At 36.9% G+C, this 22,577-nt stretch overlaps 1 protein-coding gene across 2 annotated transcripts; it reads left to right on the top strand.

The window, feature by feature from the left end:
- The first annotated feature begins 6,799 nt into the window (after positions 1 to 6,799).
- LOC137741983 (lactoylglutathione lyase family protein / glyoxalase I family protein) lies at positions 6,800 to 11,131 on the top strand. 2 transcript variants are annotated; one of them, XM_068481700.2, is made up of 9 exons: positions 6,800 to 7,074; positions 7,155 to 7,286; positions 7,379 to 7,440; positions 7,985 to 8,045; positions 8,325 to 8,404; positions 8,521 to 8,591; positions 9,279 to 9,368; positions 9,964 to 10,086; positions 10,815 to 11,131. In XM_068481700.2, exons 1-8 carry the CDS (start codon positions 6,955 to 6,957, stop codon positions 10,062 to 10,064), a joined length of 717 nt encoding a protein of 238 aa, XP_068337801.1. In that variant the 5' UTR covers positions 6,800 to 6,954; the 3' UTR covers positions 10,065 to 10,086; positions 10,815 to 11,131. The 2 variants fall into 2 exon arrangements, with proteins under 2 accessions (XP_068337801.1, XP_068337802.1); XM_068481701.2 differs by having other exon boundaries at positions 6,805 to 6,884.
- Positions 11,132 to 22,577: the final 11,446 nt, after the last annotated feature.

Raw genomic sequence — 22,577 nt, forward strand, 5'->3', positions numbered from 1 at the left:
AAGCACAATGTACTAAATCAGATATAGCTTTTTCAGTCAACTTGTTAGCAAGGTATAGCTCTGCTCTAACAATTCATCATTGGAAGGAAGTCAAAGATGTATTGCAATACCTTTGTGAGACAACAGACGTGGGTCTCTTCTACTCAAAGAAATCCATAAATGACTAGGTCATTGTTGGATATGCATATGCTGGTTTTCTTTCTGATCTGCATAAAGCCCGCTCACAAACTAGATATGTGTTCAAAAATGGAGATACAACAATCTCTTGGCGCTCAACAAAGTAAACATTAGTTGCTACATCTTCAAATCATTCAGAAATACTTGCTTTACATGAAGCAAGTCGTGAATGTTCTTGGTTAAGATCAATGATCTATCATATTCGGAATTCATGTGGTCTACCCTAAAAAACAAACACTCCAACTGTCATCCATGAAGATAATGTAGCATGTGTTGCCTAAATGAAAGAAGGATTCATCAAAGGCGATAAAACTAAACACATATCTCCAAAGTTTTTCAGTGCACATGAGCTTTAAAAGGCTAAAGTTATTGAAGTCAGACAAATTCATTCCAATAAAAGTCTGGCAGACTTGTTCACCAAATCTCTACCAAAATGCACATTCCAGAAGATAGTGCAAAGTATCGGATTACTTCGACTTACCAATCAAATAAATTTGGAGAATGCAGAATCAAGGGGAGCATCCATGATACATGCATGTTGTACTCTTTTTCTTTTGATTGGGATTTTTCCCACTTGATTTTTCCTGTCAAGGTTTTAACGAGGCAACATAAGCATAATTAACACTATATCAACAATCTAGGTAAAATTGTACTCTTTTTCCTTCGCTATGGTTTTTTCCCACTAAGCAAGGTTTTAACGAGGCAACTGATATTGATATGTGGGCATCCAAGGAGCAGTGTTGAAAACATTGGCAGTGTTATGAATGCCCACACAAATTTTCAATGCCCACACAAAATGATATTGACTTGGGAGATGAAGAAGGATCGTACTTTCAAAGATGTGTACTGTAAATTTCAAAATGTTTGTCTGGAGTTGCTCTATGAATAGAACATTCCGACTACTATCAAGATACACAGAAAAGAAAGGAAAGATCAATAACATCAGTATATATTCCTACCTCTTTTATTTGTCATCCTTTTGTGCTATAGTTACAGTGTAATATTTTACACCTACTTCGCTCGTGTCACTAATAAAGGTTATCTCTCTAACTTTTACCTATTTATAAAACATATGTTTAAGCTTTGTTTTTTAAAATGTTCCTTTGGACAGAGTGAAGCTTATAGCTTAAGGATTAGGTTTTGAGTTTTGGACTCCCAACAATCCGGTGCTAATCTCTAAGCCATAAAGGTTACTTAATGCAGTATATGTTCAAGTCGAAAACAAGAAAAATAGATAAAAGTAGCCAATAGTTGTTCTAAAATCTATGCAAACTTAATTTTGCACCTCCATGCTTGGGGTGATTTTCAAAATGATAACCTACTTTTCGCATCCTCACATTGCCCAAAGGTTTTGAAATTGTATCGATGTGAAATCTCATCCCTGGATTTCACTGTTCAATTATTGTGCCTCACAATTTTGTGAAATTATTTTAATTTCATTAATTGAGTTTTAGTTTCTTAAAGTTTGATTTTCATAAGTAACCATAAAAAATCCGCTGACCTTTTGAAATCACTCTTAATATTTTTGGATAAAGCTCGACAACACAAACGCGCAGGCGAAAATCGTTTCGCCAATTGGATTTGTAACTAAAGAGATATAAACTTGCAAAGGCAAGGGCAAATTAGTCTTTTGCCCACTTATATATAGCTGAAGCAGGGGGTGGGGGGGGGCAGACAAAGGGGCAGGAACCGGACCCACATGCGACCCGGACTTCTTATTCCTTAGCAAGGTTTAACCCATTTTCTCGACAAATTTCAAGGGGTTTTTCCAGCCGATTTCAAGGATGGAATCTGCCCCCTCCACCACCATTTAAACTGTCTCACCCTCATGAACAAGAAATACCCCAAGGTTGCCTCATTTGGCCTCATTTTCATCCCAAGTCGAGCTTCACCTTTTTCCCAGATTTTCGCCAGCGGTGATCGTCCTCCTCCGTGCATGTCAACGTCATCCACCATAACCAATCGACTCATATTCACCCCAACATCAAAACCCAACCACAATTCAAGTTGTTAAAGCACCGGTAACGTCAAATCGACATTTATCGATTTTGAAGATTTATGATGGTCCCTTGTTGATTTTAGGATTTTTTGGGGCAAAACTAGACTCCGGCGAAGGTATAACTCTTGCTCTACTCCTCGAGATATTCATTTTGGTGTATTTGAGTCATTTTGGTGTTAGTTGGAAAATCCAGCAAGCCTGGGGCACCTGCTACCGCTTGGCAGCGGCTTATGGGCTCGATGACCTATCTTGTCTTCCTAGGCTAAATTTGGTGCGTTGAATCTGATTTTGATATCAGTTTGATGAGATTTGACCAATCGAACCTGGTTTCATAATGAGGCAACATGACCTTTGTAGAAGAAGGTCCAGTTGTTGGTTTATCATGAAATTATAATAAGTGCTTATGCGTAATATTTGAGGATCTTAGGAAGTTACGATCAAATCTGATGTGCAGATCTTCTAGATTGGACTACGTAAGGTTGTTGACCCTACGTTAACTACGTTGATTGAGGGCTGACTTTTGGTCAAATGTTTTGAATCACTATTAAATACTAGAATTAGTATTACTAGAGACCTAATAGGGTTTGGCGGACCTATTCTAATAAACAGGCCATTTTGGAGATGTGCACCTTGGTTTGCATACAAGTGGCACCTTACCATTGATTTACGTGTTTGTTAAACTTCTAGATGATATAAACAATATGTGTGAGTGCTAGTATGAAAAGATGAGCGAAGTACATATTTAAAGTATCATGTACGACTTGTATGTCTATATGATAAGATATTTGGTTTTGTTGAAATATATCACATCGATCGTATCTTGGTGAAAAGAAGAGTTTAAATATGCTAACCTCACTCTAACCAGTACCAAAGCCTTTTATGGTAAAACCTCACACTGACGAATTATGCAGGTGGTAATTATCAAGTTGGGAACAATATCGGTGTTGTTGGAAGTGGGCCTTTGGCCCTTGTCTTTGATAATTCTACAGGCTTGTCATATGGAATCGATAGTGTGTGTGCTTACAATTGTGATTCGTGTTGTATTGTTGTATGAAATACGATGCATGATGTAGGATGTATGATATGTGATGTATGATGATATAACTGAACCATGTAGCAATGTGGTATATGAGTGGTCCTGCTTGGTTAATCCGATTGAGGGACCACTACATTTGATGCATGGCTATGGTTTTGTTTGGTTAATCCGCATTGGGGGACCATACGTATTATAGGGGCAACTCTACTTAGTTCCACAGTAGAGGGTCACTGCCTGCTTAGGTACATGGTACTTATAGATGGTCCTGCTTAGTTAATCCGCATTGGTGGTCATTGCCTATTTGGTAACCTTGTTCCCATAAGTGGTCCTACTTGGTTAATCTGCAATGGAAGACCATACTTTTGGATATGTGCCTATGGTTCTGATTAGTATATTCGTGATGGAGGATCATCCGCATTGGGTGATCTTGCTTGGTATATATGTGATGGGTGATCACTGTATACACTATTAGACTATGCTTATGGTTCTGCTTGGTATATCCACGATAGGGACCATACGTATTCTAGGAACAATCATGTTTGGTACATTCACAATAGGTGATCACCTAGTATTATAGGATACCATCCTGCTTGATATATCCTCGATGGAGGATCGTACGTATTCTATGAGTGATTATGCTTGGTGTATCAGCGATGGGTGATCACTACTTATACTATTAGACTATGCCTATGGTTTTGCTTAGCATATTTGCAATGGCAACAACTTCCTAGCTGGATTCTGTTGAGTGGTCTAGAATCCTTTTCCTTATTCGGTTTCGTTCAATGATCTGGGTACCCTACCTCCGATTGGGTTTCATTAAGTTGGTCCGGAATTCCATTTCACTTTCAATTCCGTTAAGTTAGTTTGGAATCCTGAAATCTTGTGCATAAAAGTTACTCAAGTTCACGCTTGTGGTTGTAACTTGGATTACAATGTTGGATACTTGGATTTTAGTAGTGAAATACGGTAAACCTTATAGAGGTTGGTTTTATTAAAAATTAGTGGAGTGATATTTGGTCTTGTTGGTTGATTAATGTAGTTAAATGTTAATATTGTGTGGCTTGGATTCTGAGGTTGATTATTTTTTGTGATTGTAGAATTGTGTTGGAAAACATATGATGCACGTGGATGACAAAATGACAATCCTAGCTGCCATATAATTTCATTATGTAGTGTGGAATCTAGTGACTCATGATGCTCGAGTTTCATTGAGTGATTCTAGAACTATATGTTTTTTTGCTAGAAGTACTATGAGAAATGTCAGAGTTTATCAAACGGTGAACTACGAATGGCTTGATCCGTGTTAGGGTATGTAGGCAGTCTAACACAAAGGTTAGATGCAGTCATGATATAAAAGAAAAAGGTAATGCGATGTTGAACCATTGTTTTGTTTTTGGTCATGTCTCGAAGCGAGGCATGATAGCATATCTCGAGATCGGGGATTGACAATACATGTACACCTTTTGTCTAATGAATCATTTGAATTTTCATTAACTTGATGACATGGTGATGGAATCCATAACTGGGTCACATCTGCACAACATAACCTAAAAAACTGATCAATGTAAAGGATAATTAGACGTTCAAATATACAAGAGATGCTAATTGAAACAATTTCAAAACTTTAGGGAGCAATTTGAGAAAATTGAAACTTTTTGGCCCAGTTTAATAATCATCTTAAACCTTGAGGATGTAAAATTTAGGTATCCCTAACATCTAATATAAGTTGTGACTAATTCGACTACAATGAAATAGAAACTTCGATGCAAAATCTGAATAAGCATAAGTAGAAAATAGAAATTACAATGTAGAGTCTAAAGCCGGGATGACCGACCTATCCAAAAATATCAAAATTTTGAGAAAAACGTTGCCATCTCTACATGTAACGGCACTAGTTTGTAATTTTTCAAGTTTAGGCGCATTAATGTCTTTGAAACTCTATTGACCTTTTGTTAATTAGGATAAATATGAAGTTTTGATCCATTTAGAATCAAACATACCTGTATTTTTTAAGAGGTGTGTTATCCACACACTCTTTTTTATTTCTCATATATCTTTTGTTAATTTCTACTCCTTAATCTTCTTTAATTCAGTTGGATCCGATGGCTACAAATTATAAGGGTATGTAGGAAATAAAATGTGTGGATAACACACCCTTTTTAATTAGCGAAACACGTTCCTAAATCCTTGCTCTCCCGTCCGTATCTAAGCATTATTGTACCCTATTGTTGTGATATTTGTTTTTTGGAACAAAATATTTATTTAAACATTGTATTTGTGATAAATATAAGCAAAATTTCAAGCGTGGCATAAGTGAAGGTTTTGGGCTAACAACTAGCAATACAATCTCTTTCATTTCTTTAGTAAACTGTTGATATGGTCTCTGAATTTAAGATTGATATAATTTTTACTCGAGTAATAATTTAAGGACAAAAATAAAGGGAACTTTTATGAAAATGGCTTGTACTAAGTTTATTTTAATAAAAAACCATATTATAACTTTATTTAAGGAAAAAGACTCAAATTTTAATGAAAAACTCTTAAATTTTAATGAAAATGACAAAAGAACTTAAGTTTTAATGAAAAAGACATAATTTTAATATTAAATTTTTTTTTAAAAAAAAACTGACCCACGGGACCGGGTGTCCTCACACATACTATTTATGAAACTTATTACACTGTATTACACTGTTTATGAAATTTAACGGTGTATATATGTATATTATTTCTTTTACCTTAAGTAAGTACGAGTGAAATCGACATTATCACTTTTATATATATTATTTATTATATATATGAAAATACACCTTACGAGATTATAGTACTAAACGTGTGTTTGTGTTATCTTGTTTTGTCAAAGGCCTAAAAATGGATGTCATCGTTGTTACAGTTAGCTAATTCATACATGTTTATATTTGATGTTTTTTTTCTTTTTTGTCTTTATTATTAAATAAGACTATCAGATGGTTTATGGTTGAAATGCAAAATTTTGAAGCCATTTTCATTAATTTTCCTAAAAATAAATTGATTTCAAACTTATCATCTACGAGATTTATACATAAAACTTTATTATCCATATGAACTAACTAGTAATGCAGTTTCGTGATAATTCTCTTAACTAGTGACAGATCTTAAGATTCAACTAACTAGATAATGAGAATGTATTATATTTTGAATTTGATCCTAATTATCGGTCTTGCTCAATCTCCTTCCTCTAATCTCCTTCCCCTGGAACTAGATTATTAGTTAGAGTAAAATATTTTTGTATGAAAAAAATAAATAAAAAATCATACAAAGGAAAGAAAAAGCTTTTAGCTAAAATCGTCATTGAGATTAGTATAATTTCTCATTTTGGTTCTTGATATTTAAAATCAATAGAAACAATCCGTTCAATTGTTCACTATCAATCATTTTAGTCATTCTATGAATTTTTTTATTAAATTAAAGAAACCACAAGTTCAAGAAAAAGGGTAATTTGAAAAAACTCTCAATTTGATGAAAAATTCTCACAAAAAAAAAAAAAGAACTAATCGACAGTAAACAATCTCAAAGTGATATATATGCACGCACCATCTTGCGAAAAAACCGAAAGAAAATAAAGGCGCAAAGAGACCTCCAAAATCTCCCGCACGAGAGAGCCCTGTCCTCCTCTGGTTTCCTTTCTCGCACAAGGTAAAATCACTCTCTCTCTCTCTCTCTCTCTCTCTCTCTCTCTCGCACTCACAAGTCACAAGAGGCCTCCATGGCTTCTTCTGCTTCTGCAATCACAACCGTCCTTTCCCGCCTCTCCCTAATCCGATTGGCACCCAAACCCTCCCCATCATCTCCTTATACAATCCCACTCTTTTCCCCCAAGCCCAAGGTCCCAATTCATCTTACATATTCTATATCCTTCGGGATTCGATAGTTCGGTTGCTCTCTTACTTTAGTGTGTCTTTGCAGGGTCCGAATCCGAAATACCGTTTCCGATTGTTTTCTTCAATGGCGTCCGAACCGAAAGAATCTCCGGCCAACAATCCGGGCCTCCAGGCCACCCCAGATGAAGCCACTAAGGGTTACATCATGCAGCAAACTGTATGCAACCGCGTCCCTTTGAATGAATAGATATAAAGTTTGTATTTAATTTTTCTGTAGAAATGGATTTTTATTGCGAATTTTGATTGCAGATGTTCCGAATTAAGGACCCGAAAGCCAGTCTTGACTTTTATTCGCGTGTTTTGGGAATGTCGTAAGTTTTTGTTATTGTTTCCAGCGTTTTGATATGAAATTCTTTCTCTTCTGTTTATTATGCTTTTGTTGCGCTGAGTATGAGTTAAGATTGGCATTTTGAGGAATTTTTTGGTTCGTGAAATTATTGTGTTTTTGTGTATGGAGGGTAGAGTTGATTAATATCTAGAATTCTAGTGCATCATACTTTGGGTGGGTTTGTCTCTGTTGTTAGAAATCTGCACAAATAATGGAGCAAAAGGAAGAACAGGCATATCAATATCGGTTTAAAGTGTCAGGATGTTAGTTTTGATGTTGACTTTTGGTAGGTTTGTCTATGGATACCTCACATTTTCTTTGGATTTAACGGGACATGATAGCAGGATTTCAGTTGGGTTGTTTTTGTGTTATCAAGTGATGTAATGCCTCTTTGATTGGTTTTTGTATTAGTGTGTATGTAAACATGCATGTATGCACTTTGCTATGGCTGGAGATTCTGTAACTGGATGTTGTTGAAAAATTGACTCTTTAAGTGGAAATTGACGGTGATTTATACTATTGTTCAGGCTACTTAAGAAGCTCGATTTTCCAGAAATGAAGTTTAGTTTGTACTTTTTGGGCTATGAGGTAAAATTCATAATGTCCCATCTGCTGTACCGGAGTTTTATACTAGGTGCTCTTGTTGATTTTACAGTGGTAGTTGGATTACTGTTTTTCCATTCCCTCAACCATCTGACACATCTCCGACGTCCTATTTAATGCTTATTCTTAAAGGAGCAATTTGGCCTTTCACCTTTTAATCTGTCAAACCCCTATATGCAATTAAAGTGTGTGATAGTATGTCTCTAAAAATTGTCCTGGTGTTTCCAGAGACGTTTAATTTTATTTGATTTTTTTCTGGAATAGGACCCTGCTTCAGCTCCAACTAACTCGGTTGATAGAACAGTTTGGACTTTTGGTCGGAAGGCTACAATTGAGTTGACACAGTGAGATTCTTTTGTTCTTCCTGCATGGTCTTTTTTTTTTTTTTTTTTTTTTTTTTTTTTTTTACAATTTGTGTCGAATGCTCTCGGTAATATCTGACAATCACTTATATTTCCAGTAATTGGGGTACTGAAAGTGATCCAGAATTCAAAGGATATCACAATGGGAATTCAGAACCTCGTGGCTTTGGTATGTAACGACCTATCAATGCGTTAAAACATACAATTCTTATTTTTATGATATATAACGTAGTTGTTTCTTCCCTTACTTAGACTTCGATTAACTATTCCATTTAATGTGAAATGCCAGGTATTATGTCATTTCTTCTTATGCAGCAAGTATTGATGGTTCCAAGAAATGCATACATTTGGACTCTCTCTGAACCATGAACTTAAAATACATTCGTAATGCTTAGTTCTGCCTATAAAAAAATTAGGCTACATTTTTCAACAATAAACAAAATTTTAAAGCGTAAACTTTTTTGTATGGATTCGGTGTGTATCTTTATATAAAGCGTGGTATGGAGTAAAATGTTTTCATGTTTAAACAAAAGATAAGAGAGCTTCCAATGCTCAGTTGGTCTAATTATCAGGAAGGCTCGATTTGTGGACAGGATCAGCAACTACTGAAATTCATACTGGATCAGCAACCTTAAACCCTAAATCATATATTGCTGCAAATGTGAATAATGTGAATATTCCTCAGTCATTTTTCCTTGTAGCTTTGCCTGATGGCCACTGGTAGTGGTTGATCAAGCATGTTACATGTACTTTTTCTACTTTGTACATAGTGATTCTGACAGTCTCTGTGCCTTAAATCAATTCTACTTTCTGGCATTCACAGTGGCTGCCCTAACTGTCTAATTTTGTTACTCAGGACACATTGGCATCACCGTTGATGATACATACAAGGCATGTGAGAGATTTGAAAGTCTTGGGGTAGAATTTGTGAAAAAGCCAGATGATGGTAAGAACACATATATAGTAGAATCTATTAATAAGTATGAGATGTATCCTGGAAAGCTGGACCTCATTGAACGTTAGCACATATAATTGGCGGGGATTGATTGGGTCACCTTAGATCCTTTTTATGTAAATAAACTGATAATTTTTATTATCAGTTTGTAGGGAGTCTCTGTTGTATACGCTATTTACAAGTAACGCAGATGGTTTCAGTTAACCAAAAGATCATCACTTTCCTGAATTAACAGCAGCAGTAATTATAAGTTTGTACCAAAGCCCTTTGAGAAGCATTATGGTTTTTAAGGATGTATGGATGTATGTGCATAGATAGGTGCGTGCTCGTATATGCATGTCTGGTATCTTCTAGTTCAATCATGCGTTTGGTTACAAACTTACAATAAGGAACGAGCAAGACATGTGTGTTTCCTTATCTTCGGGTGGATGACCAAGACCATTACTTTTCATTCTAACTTACTCCCTGGTTTTTGGATTATTAGCACACCCCCTTTTAGATTCCTGCACTGTTTTATTTGAAGAAATACAGAATGGGGAAATATTTATGTATTTCTGGTTCCTTAATTTTGTGATGTTGATTGCAGGAAAGATGAAAGGGATTGCATTCATTAAGGATCCTGATGGTTATTGGATCGAGATCTTTGACCTTAAAACTATAGGAAAAGTCACAGCTGATGCTTCTTGAGTTCATGGCACCTGAATTTCTGGTTAGTTTCAATTTTCTTATTCGTGCTTTTAATTGATTGTATAGGATTTGATTTTAAAAAAAAAAAAAATTGGTTTACTGGCCTACCGCATCATGTGCATCGTAAGCATAACAATATTCATCTGCTAACCACTATGTTAAGCATTTTATTTTATTACTAGATTCCCTACCCTCCCTCAGAAACATGATCAGAGGTTGTTCTGATTCATGGTACTTGAGCCATTCACAGTGCTTGTATTCAAGTGTTTATGCATTTTTATGCATGCATGGATGACTACATTGTGTAGATGTAGTGCAAGATGGGTATTTTCAACGAGTATGGTGCGGGAATAGACTTAGGCCTATCTGAATTGTTAGGAAAAAAAATTCTAGGGCACCAGATTGCAAGGAGTACATTCATCTTGTGATAGGGTTTGGCCATTAATATATATGGTGCTTCTGAATGCTTTCTTGGTATACACAAGCCTTGAATCTCTAGAAAATGGGCACAAGCATGGTGTAACATCATGCATCTAAAAGTATATAACTTTTCTCTTTGGGCACAACACCTAATTTACTCAGGTGTTAACTAGGTGTTGTAGCTCGTATATTTCAGACATGAATTGGTCACATTTGTATCTACGGGCTGTGGATTTCATTTAACACTTGCATTTCTTGGTTCGATGTTGAAGGTTAGAAACTTGCATGTTATCAAAAGATTCAAAGCAAATGTATTCGATATCAATGCAGGTGAGCGTAGGTGACAACTTGCAGGCGCAGCGATTCTTAGTTTTTCCTGATATACTCCGAGTCCAGACCAGATGTTATGGCACTTTTTCTTGTGTGTTTGTTTTGTTTCTTGTTACTATGGTGTGTGGAGTTTATGGGTTGCGTAAGTTGTTCTTGGTTCAAGTTAGCTTTGTTTTTGTTGTCTACTCGGCTGTTTCTTTATTACAAACTTAGTCCTTCTGATCTCAATGTGCAACTTTTGCAAGTATAGGGTTTCTAAATCCATCATTACTAAAGCAGTCAAATTCATAATATTTATACAAATTGAGTTTCTTGTATGTGCACCCGCATCATATTAAGCTCAAGTGTTTAAGAGCATTTATCTTTGTGTCTGCATTTGTGGTTCTATTTGTGACTCTGTCGCCCGCTATTTTGCTTGTATCGGGGAAAAAAACACTGCATAGCTTATCGTGGTCAGCAAGCACAACCCAAATCCGTCAGCAGATGCCATCACACAAACGAATGGGATTTTCTTTTGTGTTGAGAGGAGTGCATATAGTTTTACTAGTATTCATACAATCAGTAAATTTCCCTTATACATCGGAGGTTAAAATCAAAAGTAGTAGTCGTACAGAAAATTGATGCCGTTCATATACAAGGAAATACTAGAGACATGAACCCGAACGGATTAATAGTTTGGACTGTAGTGAACCAAGGAATTGCGACTTTGTAATCCAATAGTTTGTGGTCCTTCCTGCAATTTTTTATTTGTGCGCGGCACCGACTTTGTAGTCCTCAAATACATAAAAACTAAGAAATACATAAAAACTTACAGAGAGATTCTTACTTAGGGGTGGGCACGATGCAGTTCGGCCTGGTCCTACCTTCAAACTGGAATTGGAATATATTAACGGTTCAGAGCAGTGTGGTTCCGTTTAAATTTATTACTAAAACTGTACGGTTCGGTTCATGACAATTCCGGTTTGGTTCAAGTTGGTTTACGATTCCGAATACCAAATGATATGAATACCAAATCAAAATGCTATTCAAAGTTTATTTGTATTTTACATTTTTTTTTTTTTTTTTGGCATGCATGCATGCATTCCAAAACGTCTTCTAAAATGGTTATACAAAGTTACAGACAACAAATCCGTTTCAAATACTAAATCAAAATGCAAATATCCCTGGCACTTTGACAGCAGCAAGCAAACAAATAAAAAAAAAATAAAAAAAACCGTTCACCCTAAAATAGACAAAAAAAGAAAACCCAAATTCAAAAGATAGATAACCAACATCATACAGAGCTACATTATCGTACTAATTCACCCTTAAGAGAAAGTAATTTGAATAAATTTTGCTCCCCTCCAATTTGAATAACATTACTGTACTAATTCTCCCTTGGTCTTAGTATGCACCATAAGCAAATCAACTTTGTCCAAAATAATCAGAATCCTCAAAGCACACAAGTCTTGTGAAACCTAATTGAGAAGTGAAGTTTGAGAAATGCTCTCATGCAATCGCACTAAGTGAAACCAATTTGGTTTTGACCACTCATCTGGTGACACATGTATACAATTAATAATTTTAGTTAATTATTTATATTCATGGTTCGATTTAGTTCTTAGCGGTTCTACAAGATGAAAACCATAACTAAAATAGGTATGAACAGTTTGATTTGGTTTCGCAGTTCCATCATTTTTATACCCATCCTATTCCTGGCTTAGAGATGAACCTTTTTTTGAGATTCATTATTTGCATTTTAAAAAATTTATTTTACACTCTAAATTTTCTATAATTAGAAATAAAAATACACATCCGAAGAGTGCAAAATGATATTTTAGAGTGCTAATAACATTTACCTTTTTTGAGAGAAAATCAAACTTACAAATAAATTCTCGATTAATCCTATTACCAAACTTGTCACAAAGTAGCCTAAGAACTATTACATAAGGAAAATTATTAAACCAAACACAAGACTAGATATGGTAATGTACTACATTAGCAAACCCATGAGCAGATATGTTGGCTTCTCTAAACATATGCTTAATCGAGTAATGTGAAATTTGCTCTAGCAGATGTCAAATATCTTTGATGAAGGATGAAATTTACCACAAAATTTGCATCTGCTTTTTTATTACATGTACTAGGATTTTAGAGTCGTCTTTGACATCAACTTTTGCAATGCACATTTGTGTTGGCCATTGAAGAGCGTAAAGTTGTAGCTTCAACCTGCAATATCAAAGATGTAATGCTCGATTGCACGTACAAACACATGTAACATGTTGGCAACTTGTACAATTCAAAAAAAAGAGAAAGAAAATGATATTTTCCTCTTCTAATTCCTACTAACCCAATTGTCACTACAACATCGGAGATTATATACCACAAAAGAAACTATTATTAAATTATAGTACTAATGACGTGTTTACGAAATGGGAATGAGGTAATCTAGTACTAATGGCGTGTTTACGAAATGGGAATGAGGTAAGTGGAATCGGAATTGCATTCCTTCAAATGCATTCATGTGTTTACTTGTATATAAGGAATGAAAACAAAGGTGGGATCCACCCAAAATGGGGAATTCAATTCCGGATTTGCCCGGAATCCGATTACCAAGATATAGGTGGTAATTGAATTCCAGAAGAAAGGGTCCATCAGTAATCAAACTTTTCTTCCTAATGTGCCCTTGTACTTCTTTTTATATCCTAAAACACCCCTGCGGCTTCAACACTCATGCTTCTCTCTCAGTGGACTCCTTGCAACTTCTTCTCCAATTTCTCTTCGTTCCGCGATTTAGGACTAGAGCTTTCAAGGTCCATCTTCCTCCTTGCCTTCAGTCAGCTGTTGTTTATCCCAAACCCGATTCATGTCCCTATTCTTATATATTCTCATCCCGACTCTTCGATACGCCGACTCCATGGTTAAAAACTCATTCACTGCCTTAACTAGGAAACTCAAAATTGGGGTAAAAAAATTAAGGCTGGGACATGGAAGGAGGGAGCATGAAAGGTTCTTCGCAAATGTGGGGTGGGTCAACAGCAGAGAAAGATATTTTAGAAAGGGGTAGGTCGGCAGTACGACGGCAGCAGAGAACGATGGGGAAATTTTAGAAATGGGTAGGTCGGGAAAGACGGGGAAGAGAGGGAGAGACCGAGGGTCACAAAAAACATTGGAAAAATGAAAGAATGAGAAGAAGAGTTTCTGGGAAATTGAAGTTGCAGAGTTTCTAGAGGGTTTTTGAAAGCGTGAATGAGAAGAAGAAATACTAAAAAATAAAAAAAATGAAAGATAGAAGTTTAAAAATAATTAGCATAGAAAATAGATTAGCTAAACTAGGAGTATTTTAGTAAACACATTAGTTCTCATTCCGATGCAAGTGAATTAGTAAACACTTTATATAGATCAATGTCATTCTTACTCTTATTCCAGACAGTTTTAGTAAACAACTTCAACAGTAATCTGATTCTGATTCCACCTTATTCCAATTCTTCCTCAATTCAATTTCTTCTCAATTCAATTCCTCTCAATCTGATTACGGATTAGTAAACGTGCCCTGAGTGCAATAAGTAATACATTTAGGTTTTTGATTTCATCACATTCTAATTTTGTAGTTGATCGTGAAATTTATTAGTTTTGTAGGATCAAATATTAGAAATTATCGTATGAAAACGCTAGATACAAGACCTACCTTATCGTATAGATGTTACAGTAGCATTTTATACATGCACTGCAAATCATAGTATTCATTCTCATCCGAATGTCAATGAAAGAGAATATGCTTTTTCTCTAATATGGACAAATGGAAGTTTAACTAATAAGTCCTAAGGAAACACCCCACAAAGCAGTCCATCAAAGAATATTGTAATGTTTTGTTTTTAGAATAATGAGACGCTTGATTCTTTTATGAAACAAAAAAAATTACAAAATCCCATGAATATGGAAGTAGTATGCTTTTTCTTTTTTTTTTTTTTTTTTTTTGACAAAAGATAAAATCATTTATATTGACTTTTTTTTTTTTAATTACAAGGAGTGAAATTTAATATTTAAGAGAAAAATAAGAGCTACACTGTTTTAACTAACTTAACTAAATCTAAATTTAAGTAGAAGCACAACATGATTTAAGTGGAAGGATTTTTATTACATCCTTTTGATCAACTCAACTGCTAGCTAATGTATCTCTTCTATGTAATGTTTTTATCAACAGATATAATGATAAGAATTTCATTGGGGAAGATATTCTAAACGTATATAGAGTAGGCATGCTTGTACTCAAAGATGATCGATTACATTGAAAAATGTGTGACATAAATAGCTGTAGTTTATAACCAGATGATGAAATCAAGGTCACGGACAACTTAGAGGAAACAAGCTACAAACTGTTCATATAATTTAATACAGTGGCTCTTTTTCTGTTCTGTCAATTTCATAGTTTAGAAAGATTTTCGGTGTGCTTTAAACACATACATGTGTTCTATATGTTGTATACAAATAGATAGATATTTGAACAAAAAAAATTATTTTTGTTGCAGTCATATTTAGAATAGGAATGTGATTGTGTAAATCCTAGTAGATATGGAAATGTATGTTATATTCCTATTAGGAGTAGATTACCTATTAAATGTTATAATCCTAAAGGGAAAGGTTTTTACCTATCCTACTACTATAAATAAAGGTACAATAGGGTGAATCAAACACACCTCACAATTAAATCACTCTCTCTTCTCTCTAACCATAGTCGGCCCCCTCTGTCTCTCTAAACCCTGGATCATTCAATCAAATAGGTCTACAACACGTTATCAGCACATTCTTACCAAAAGCTGAGAAACTGACGCATCGTAGGAGGAGGCTATCATCCACCAAATTCAAAGGCTTATTCGTTTTCTGCTAATCAGGTACGCTTAAAATAAAAAAAGATATTTGAAACGTCCACGAAGCATGAAAACATTCCCCATGATGCATGAACCCTTCTATGTTTATATTTTCCTTCCAATATATATATATATATATATATATATATATATATATTGTATGTGTTCATATATTTGTTTCATGCATCGCACAATTAAATTGTTATGTGGAATTTGTGAGTCAAAGTATCAAATTAAATTAGAAGCAAATTTGGGTTTCCTAAACCCTAGGGGATTTGAAAAGAAGAAAAAAAAAAGAAAAAGGAAATTAGACATGGTGCAGCACACCACCACACCACCACAGTTGGCAAGCTTGCTAGGCTAAAGCCCAGCTGATCCTCACCGCCACCGGGCCTCGGCCTAGGGTCCATCTTGATGAGGCATGTAGCCCCGGCCCGTTGCCATCCAATCCAGCCCAGTTGGCTGGGATTTTTCCCACGGCCCGCACCAGCCCACAAGGCTGGGCTTAACCCTCGCGCGCCCAACCCATGGTCAGTACTGCGTTGGACCTCACCCGTGACCTCCCTTGGCCCAACATGCCAGCCCACACGGCTGGGCCTACCCCCCCTGACCTGTAGTTCACTCCTGAGGCCTTTTTTTGGGCATTGCCTTCTACTTAAGGCACCCAACCCGTGCCCCTTACCCATGGCACCATGCCCAAATATTTTTGGGGCTATATTTTTCGATCCAATAATATTATTTTAATATTATTTTGCTTCTACAATCGACCCCGCATGGCTCGATTTATTAAATTAATTAAAAGTGACATGCAGTCTATTAATCTGATAATGAATCCAAAATTATTGACCTGAAGATCACTTTTGGACATTAACGATCCAATAATTTATTTTTATACTTTGAACCGTTATATACTTTCGTAGTAACGAATCTCTCACACTTGAGTTCCCGAAGAACCTCATATCCACTATATTCAAATTAGTATATTGCATTCCGTGTTTCTTGCAAGAACCTCTCATTATGAAGTAACTGTTCATAAAAACTAAATCGAACATGTAGTTTCAAATTTAGTGCCTTTGAAACCTGAAGTTTTCATTCAAAACATACCACATGAAACCTGTAGTTTTCATGCATAAATTAAACCAATACATGTCTATAGAACTTGCATGTTCTACGATATATGTCTATGGCTTACCATATAACTACTCGTGTTTTTCCCTCTGTTTTAGAGACATGTCGAACTTGAACAAGCTCGATTTCTCCGCTCTAGAAGTCTTTAGAAGAAACTATCTGAAATGGGTTTAAGACGTGAGGCTCTATTTGACTGCAAAGGGTATTAAAGCAACCATCGAGACATCTATCACTGACAAACCTGTTGACGAAGCTCAGAAGGTTACTGCAATGATCTTTATTCAAAGACACATCCATGATGCACTTCAGACTAAGTATCTCGCTGAAGAGGGCCCATGCACCTTCTGGCTTGCTCTGGCCGACCGTTTCGATCACCAGAAAGACATATACTTGCCTGAAGCAAGACACGACTGGCAGTATCTTCGCTTCCAAGACTTTAAGTCCGTGAATGAATACAACTCTGAAGTTTGTAGAATCCGTTCATTGTTGAAATTCTGCAAAGTAGAACTAACTGAATCATATCTCCTGGAAAAGACATATTCAACCTTCTGTGCTACCAATATTATCCTGTAGCAACAATATAGAGCACAGACATTCACCAAGTTTTCGGATTTGATCTCTGTTTTACTTCTCGCTGAAAAACAGAACTAGTTTTTTATGAAGAATCATCAAGCTCGACCCACTGGCTCGAACACCGCACCTGCAGCGCATGCTATTAATTCTAGCAGTCATAAACGACGAAAGAATTATTGTAGCCGTGGAAATGGGCGGCAAGCCCCACCACGGGCCCAAGGTCAACAGAGTGCCACACTTAAAGGAAAAACTATGATCCAGCAGCATCCACCACTAGCCCCTAAGGCCCTAAACTTCAAGAACAAGGGCAAAGCTCCCGTTCAGCCTGCTTCTACTGAACTGGACATGTGTTATCGATGTGGATTAAGGTATCATTGGTCACGCGTATACAAAGCTTCCCCTGAGGCTATTTCCAATTATCATTCTCGTCATGAGTCTAACTTTTGCACATGTGGATCATCCGGAAGATGGAATTACATCAATGGAGATATCAGATTTTCAGAAGGCATTAGCACCTATGGATGAATAAATTAGACATGTTTTTAGGGTGTTAACCCCTAGTGGCCAAACCCACTAGGAGTGGCCTGCCCTACCCCCCCCCCCCCTATTTTCTAGGTTTATGGTTTAATTTTGAACAATTTTTCTAAGTATTTGGAATAATTTATTTGGTTTTGGTTTGTTTTGAATTATGGATTGTTATTTAAATGGATATTATTTCTTGAATTGCTCAATTGAATGAATGGACTTTTATTTATGCCTATGACCAATTCAATCAATTTATTTCTAGGTATGTCTAATGGGGAAGTTAGTTATTTGGCAGATAGTGCAACCACACAAACCATCTTGTGTGAACGACACTATTTTACTAACTTAATACCTAAGAAAGCTCATTTGACAACTCTCTCAGGCTCATCTAACTTGATTGACGGATACGGAAAGGCACGTATCATATTGTCCAATGGTACAATCTTGGCCATTAAGGAAGCACTCTATTCTCTATGTTTCGAAAGAGTGTTGCTGAGTTTTAGAGATATTTGAGATAATCAATATCATATTGAAACCATTGAAGATAATGGTTCTGAATTTCTTTGTATCACCATTGAAGATAATGGTTCTGAATTTCTTTGTATCACTTCATACAAATATGTCCAGAAGCATATTCACGAGAAGTTGGAACATCTGCTAAGTGGGTTATACATCACAATCATTCGCGTCATAGAAGCCCACAGTGTTGCCGACCTTATGCCTGAGTTCCAGGACACTTTATTGCTTTGGCATGACCATTTGGGACATCTTGGACGTGACATAATGCGCCGTATCCTCAAATCTTTACACGGGCATAAGTTACATCCCTATGTTGGACTCCCGCCATGCAAAGCGTATTCTTTAAGGAAGTTGAATACTCAACCCTCCCATACAAAGATTATTCACGACCCCCCCTAAATTTCTTCAGAGGATTCAAGGGAACATTTATGGACCTATCCAACCAACTTGCAGACCATTTAGATACTTTATGGTGTTGGTTGATGCATCGACAAGATAGTCACATGTTTGCTTGTTGTCCACACACAATGCCGCATTTGCTAAACTTCTAGCTCAAATCATTAAGCTAAGGGCTCACCATCCTGATTATCCTATTAAGTCGGTTCAACTGGATAACGCTGGAGAGTTTACGTCACAGACTTTTGATGATTATTACATGCCAGTAGGGATTAATGTGGAACATCATGTACCCCATGTTCACACCCAAAACGGCCTGGCAGAAGCTTTCATAAAACGCCATCAATTAATAACTCGGACTTTGGTTATGAGAACCAAACTGCCGGTATTTGCCTGGGGCTATGCAATATTACACGCATCTATGTTGGTCCGTATGAAGCCCACCGCTACCCAACCATATTCACTGTTATAGTTGGTCACTGGATACGAGCCTGAAGTTTCGCATTTACGGGTGTTTTGGTGCGCCATTTATATGCCAATAGCGTCGCCGCTACGGACCAAAATGGGTCCTCAGAGAAAAATGAGAATCCATGTTGGTTATGATTCGTCATCAACTGTTCGCTACTTAAAACCCTTGACAGAAGATCTTTTTACCACATGTTTTGCGGATTGTCACTTTGATGAAACAGTCTTCCCGTCGTTAGGGGGGATAAGCATGCTAACGTTCTCGTAGAACGCCGCGAATTGTCATGGTATGCTCCCACTATGTCTCATTTAGATCCCCACACTACGCAATCTAAAACTGAGGTGCGACGAATTATAGATCTTCAGAGCATTGCTCAAAGTATGCCAGATGTTTTTAATGATCTAGCTAAGGCGACAAGATTATATATACCCGCTGCAAACGCACCTGTAAAGATAGATGTACCCCGTGTATGTCCACAACTTACCTGGGAAGGCCGGACTGTCCCCGAAGGTGAGGAAGCTGCACTTTCCATGCAACAAGGTACATTGACGGCTAGCCAATCATCTGCTCCAACCTTGAAGCGTGGCAGACCCCTTGGTTCAAAGGATCCACAAACTCGGAAGAGGAAAATAGCACCAACTAATGACCCTAGTTTGAATCCGACCATCGCTCACTCATCCATTCCAACGCATGAGGTTATTCTAGATTACGATGATGCTTCAGACGAAACATGTTGGCCTCTCGAGAATCGTGAGATTTCGGTCCACTATGTAGTATTGGATAAGGTTTGGAATAAGAATGAGATGATCGTCGACGATGCTTTCGTGTACTTCGTAGTTACTAACATCATGCTTAGCGATGACATTAAACCACGTTCCGTTGAATGTCGACGTAGAACCGATTGGTCAAACTGGAAACAAGCAGTCTAGGTCGAACTCGATTTGCTTGCAAAACGTAAAGTGTTTGGACCTATCGTTCCTACACCACCACGTGTGAAGCCCGTTGGCTATAAGTAGGTTTTCATGAGGAAGCGTAATGAGAAGAATGAAATAATGCGATACAAAGCACGCCTCGTAGTGCAAGGCTTCTCTCAGCGCCCTGGGATTGATTATGAGAAGACGTATTCCCCTGTAATGGACGTTATAACGTTCTACTACTTAATCAGTTTGGTAGTTTCCGAAAAACTGAATATGTAGCTTAGTAGTAACCGTATATCTATATGGGGATCTAGATATGGAAATTTATATGAAAGTTCCAAAATGACTTCCATTAACTGGTTTAAATAGTTCTAGACCACGAAACACTCTCTTAATTAGGTTAAGGAGGTCACTCTACAAATTGAAACAATTCGGGCGGATGTGGTATAACCGTTTGAGTGAATATTTGACAAGTGAAGGTTATGTGAACAACGAATTATGCCCATGCGTGTTCATAAAGTAGTCACATTCCGGATTTGTAATCGTTGCAGTTTATGTCGTTGACATGAACCTCATTGAGACTTCCACAGAGCTTGAGGAAATTGTTGCACACTTGAAATCGGAATTTGAGATGAAGGATCTTGGGAAAACTCGATATTGTCTCAACCTGAAGATCGAGTATTGTTCGGATGGAATCCTAGTACATCAATTGAACTACATCCAAAAGATGTTGCATTATTTTAATGAAGATAAAGCGAAGCCTTCAAGTACACCCATCGTTGTTCGGACTCTAGATGTTAAATGAGATCTCTTCCATCCAAAGGAGGATAAGGAAGAGATTTTTGAACTCGAAGTTCCTTATGTAAGTGCAATTGGGGCTTTATTGTACTTGGCTCAATGCACTAGACCCGACATCTCCTTCGCTGTTAATATTTTGGCAAGATACATCAATGCTCCCACACGCAGGCATTGGAATGGTGTTAAAGACATTTTCCGCTACCTCAAGTGTACTACGGATTTGGGCTTGTTCTATACCCATAAATCTTCGAGTGTTGCCACCCCTTATGGTCCTCAGATTGATTATCGCCTTGTTGGTTATGCAGATGCTGGATATCTGTCTGACCTATATAGAGCACGATCTCAAACAGGCTATGTCTTTACCATTAGAGACACCACTATATCTTGGAGGTCTACCAAGCAAACGCTAGTTACTACTTCGTCGAACCATGCTGAGATTCTCGCCCTGAATAAAGCATCGCGCGAGTGCTTTTGCCTAAGAGAAGTTATGGGACATATTCGAAGCACTAGTGGTCTTACATCAGTCGTTGACCTTCCTACGACTATCTTTAAAGACAAGGCAGCATGTATCGAGCAGTTGAAGAAGAGATACATCAAGGGAGACAACACCAAGCACATAGCACCGAAGTTCTTTTACTCACACCAGCAGCAGCAGCATCAAAACATTGAAGTCAAGCAAATTCGTTCCTAGGACAACCTAACAAATCTCTTTACCAAGTCATTGCCCAAGTCTACTTTTCAGAAGCTCGTCCAATGAATCGGTATGCGTAAATTATATGAGATGAATCACTTGTAGCTCTCTTATTTAGAAGTTATGTCTAACTCAGGAGGAGTATCTAAAAGCATACTCACATGATCTTAATGTACTCTTTTTTCTACGATTAGGAGCATTTTTTCCATTGGATTTTTGCTACCTAACGAGGTTTTAATGAGGCACCCATCCTGGGATGATCATACTCCGTTGAGTTCACTACCTTCGTCCTGTTTGACGTTTGTTTTAGACATTATGCATACTTCTCACTTTTCTCCTTAGTCTATGGGTTTTCCCCATGCCTTGGGTTTTACCATAGCGAGGTTTTGTGAGTTTTACTACAAATGCATACTTCACTTAAATTTGAGACCCGCGATCACCCGTTGTGCCTATAACTTCATCAACTATTCTACCTTATCTGCTGAAGATCTGATGCGATGGTTTGTTGAGTATTTACACACTCAAGGTGGAGTGTTGCAATCATATTTAGAATAGGAATATGATTGTGTAAATCCTAGTAGATATGAGAATATAAATATTCCTATTAGAAGTAGATTACCTATTAAATGTTGTAATCCTAAAGGGAAAGATTTTTACATAACATATTACTATAAATAAGGGCACAAGGAGATGAATCAAACAAACCTCACAATTAAATCACTTTCTCTTCTCTCTAACCATAGACGGCCCCCTCTCTTTCTAAACCTTAGATCGTTCAATTAAATAGGTCTATAACAATTTTCACTTATATAATAACTTATAACTTATTATTAAGTAATAGGGACATATTGAAAAATCTCTCACGCAAACTTCAATACCCTATCTGTGAATCCCCCCGTTTAT

Source organism: Pyrus communis, chromosome 11, assembly GCF_041283825.1.
Source record: "Pyrus communis isolate YQ-2024b chromosome 11, ASM4128382v1, whole genome shotgun sequence".
Lineage (NCBI taxonomy): Eukaryota > Viridiplantae > Streptophyta > Magnoliopsida > Rosales > Rosaceae > Pyrus > Pyrus communis.

What these genes read in the sequence shown, in the direction of transcription:
- LOC137741983 (XM_068481700.2), top strand. Translation starts at nt 6,955, where the DNA reads ATGGCTTCTTCTGCTTCTGCAATCACAACCGTCCTTTCCCGCCTCTCC. An exon ending in TGTACTTTTTGGGCTATGAG is followed by an intron (nt 8,046 to 8,324) that starts GTAAAATTCATA and finishes TTTCTGGAATAG; the next exon opens with GACCCTGCTTCAGCTCCAAC. An exon ending in GCTACAATTGAGTTGACACA is followed by an intron (nt 8,405 to 8,520) that starts GTGAGATTCTTT and finishes TTATATTTCCAG; the next exon opens with TAATTGGGGTACTGAAAGTG.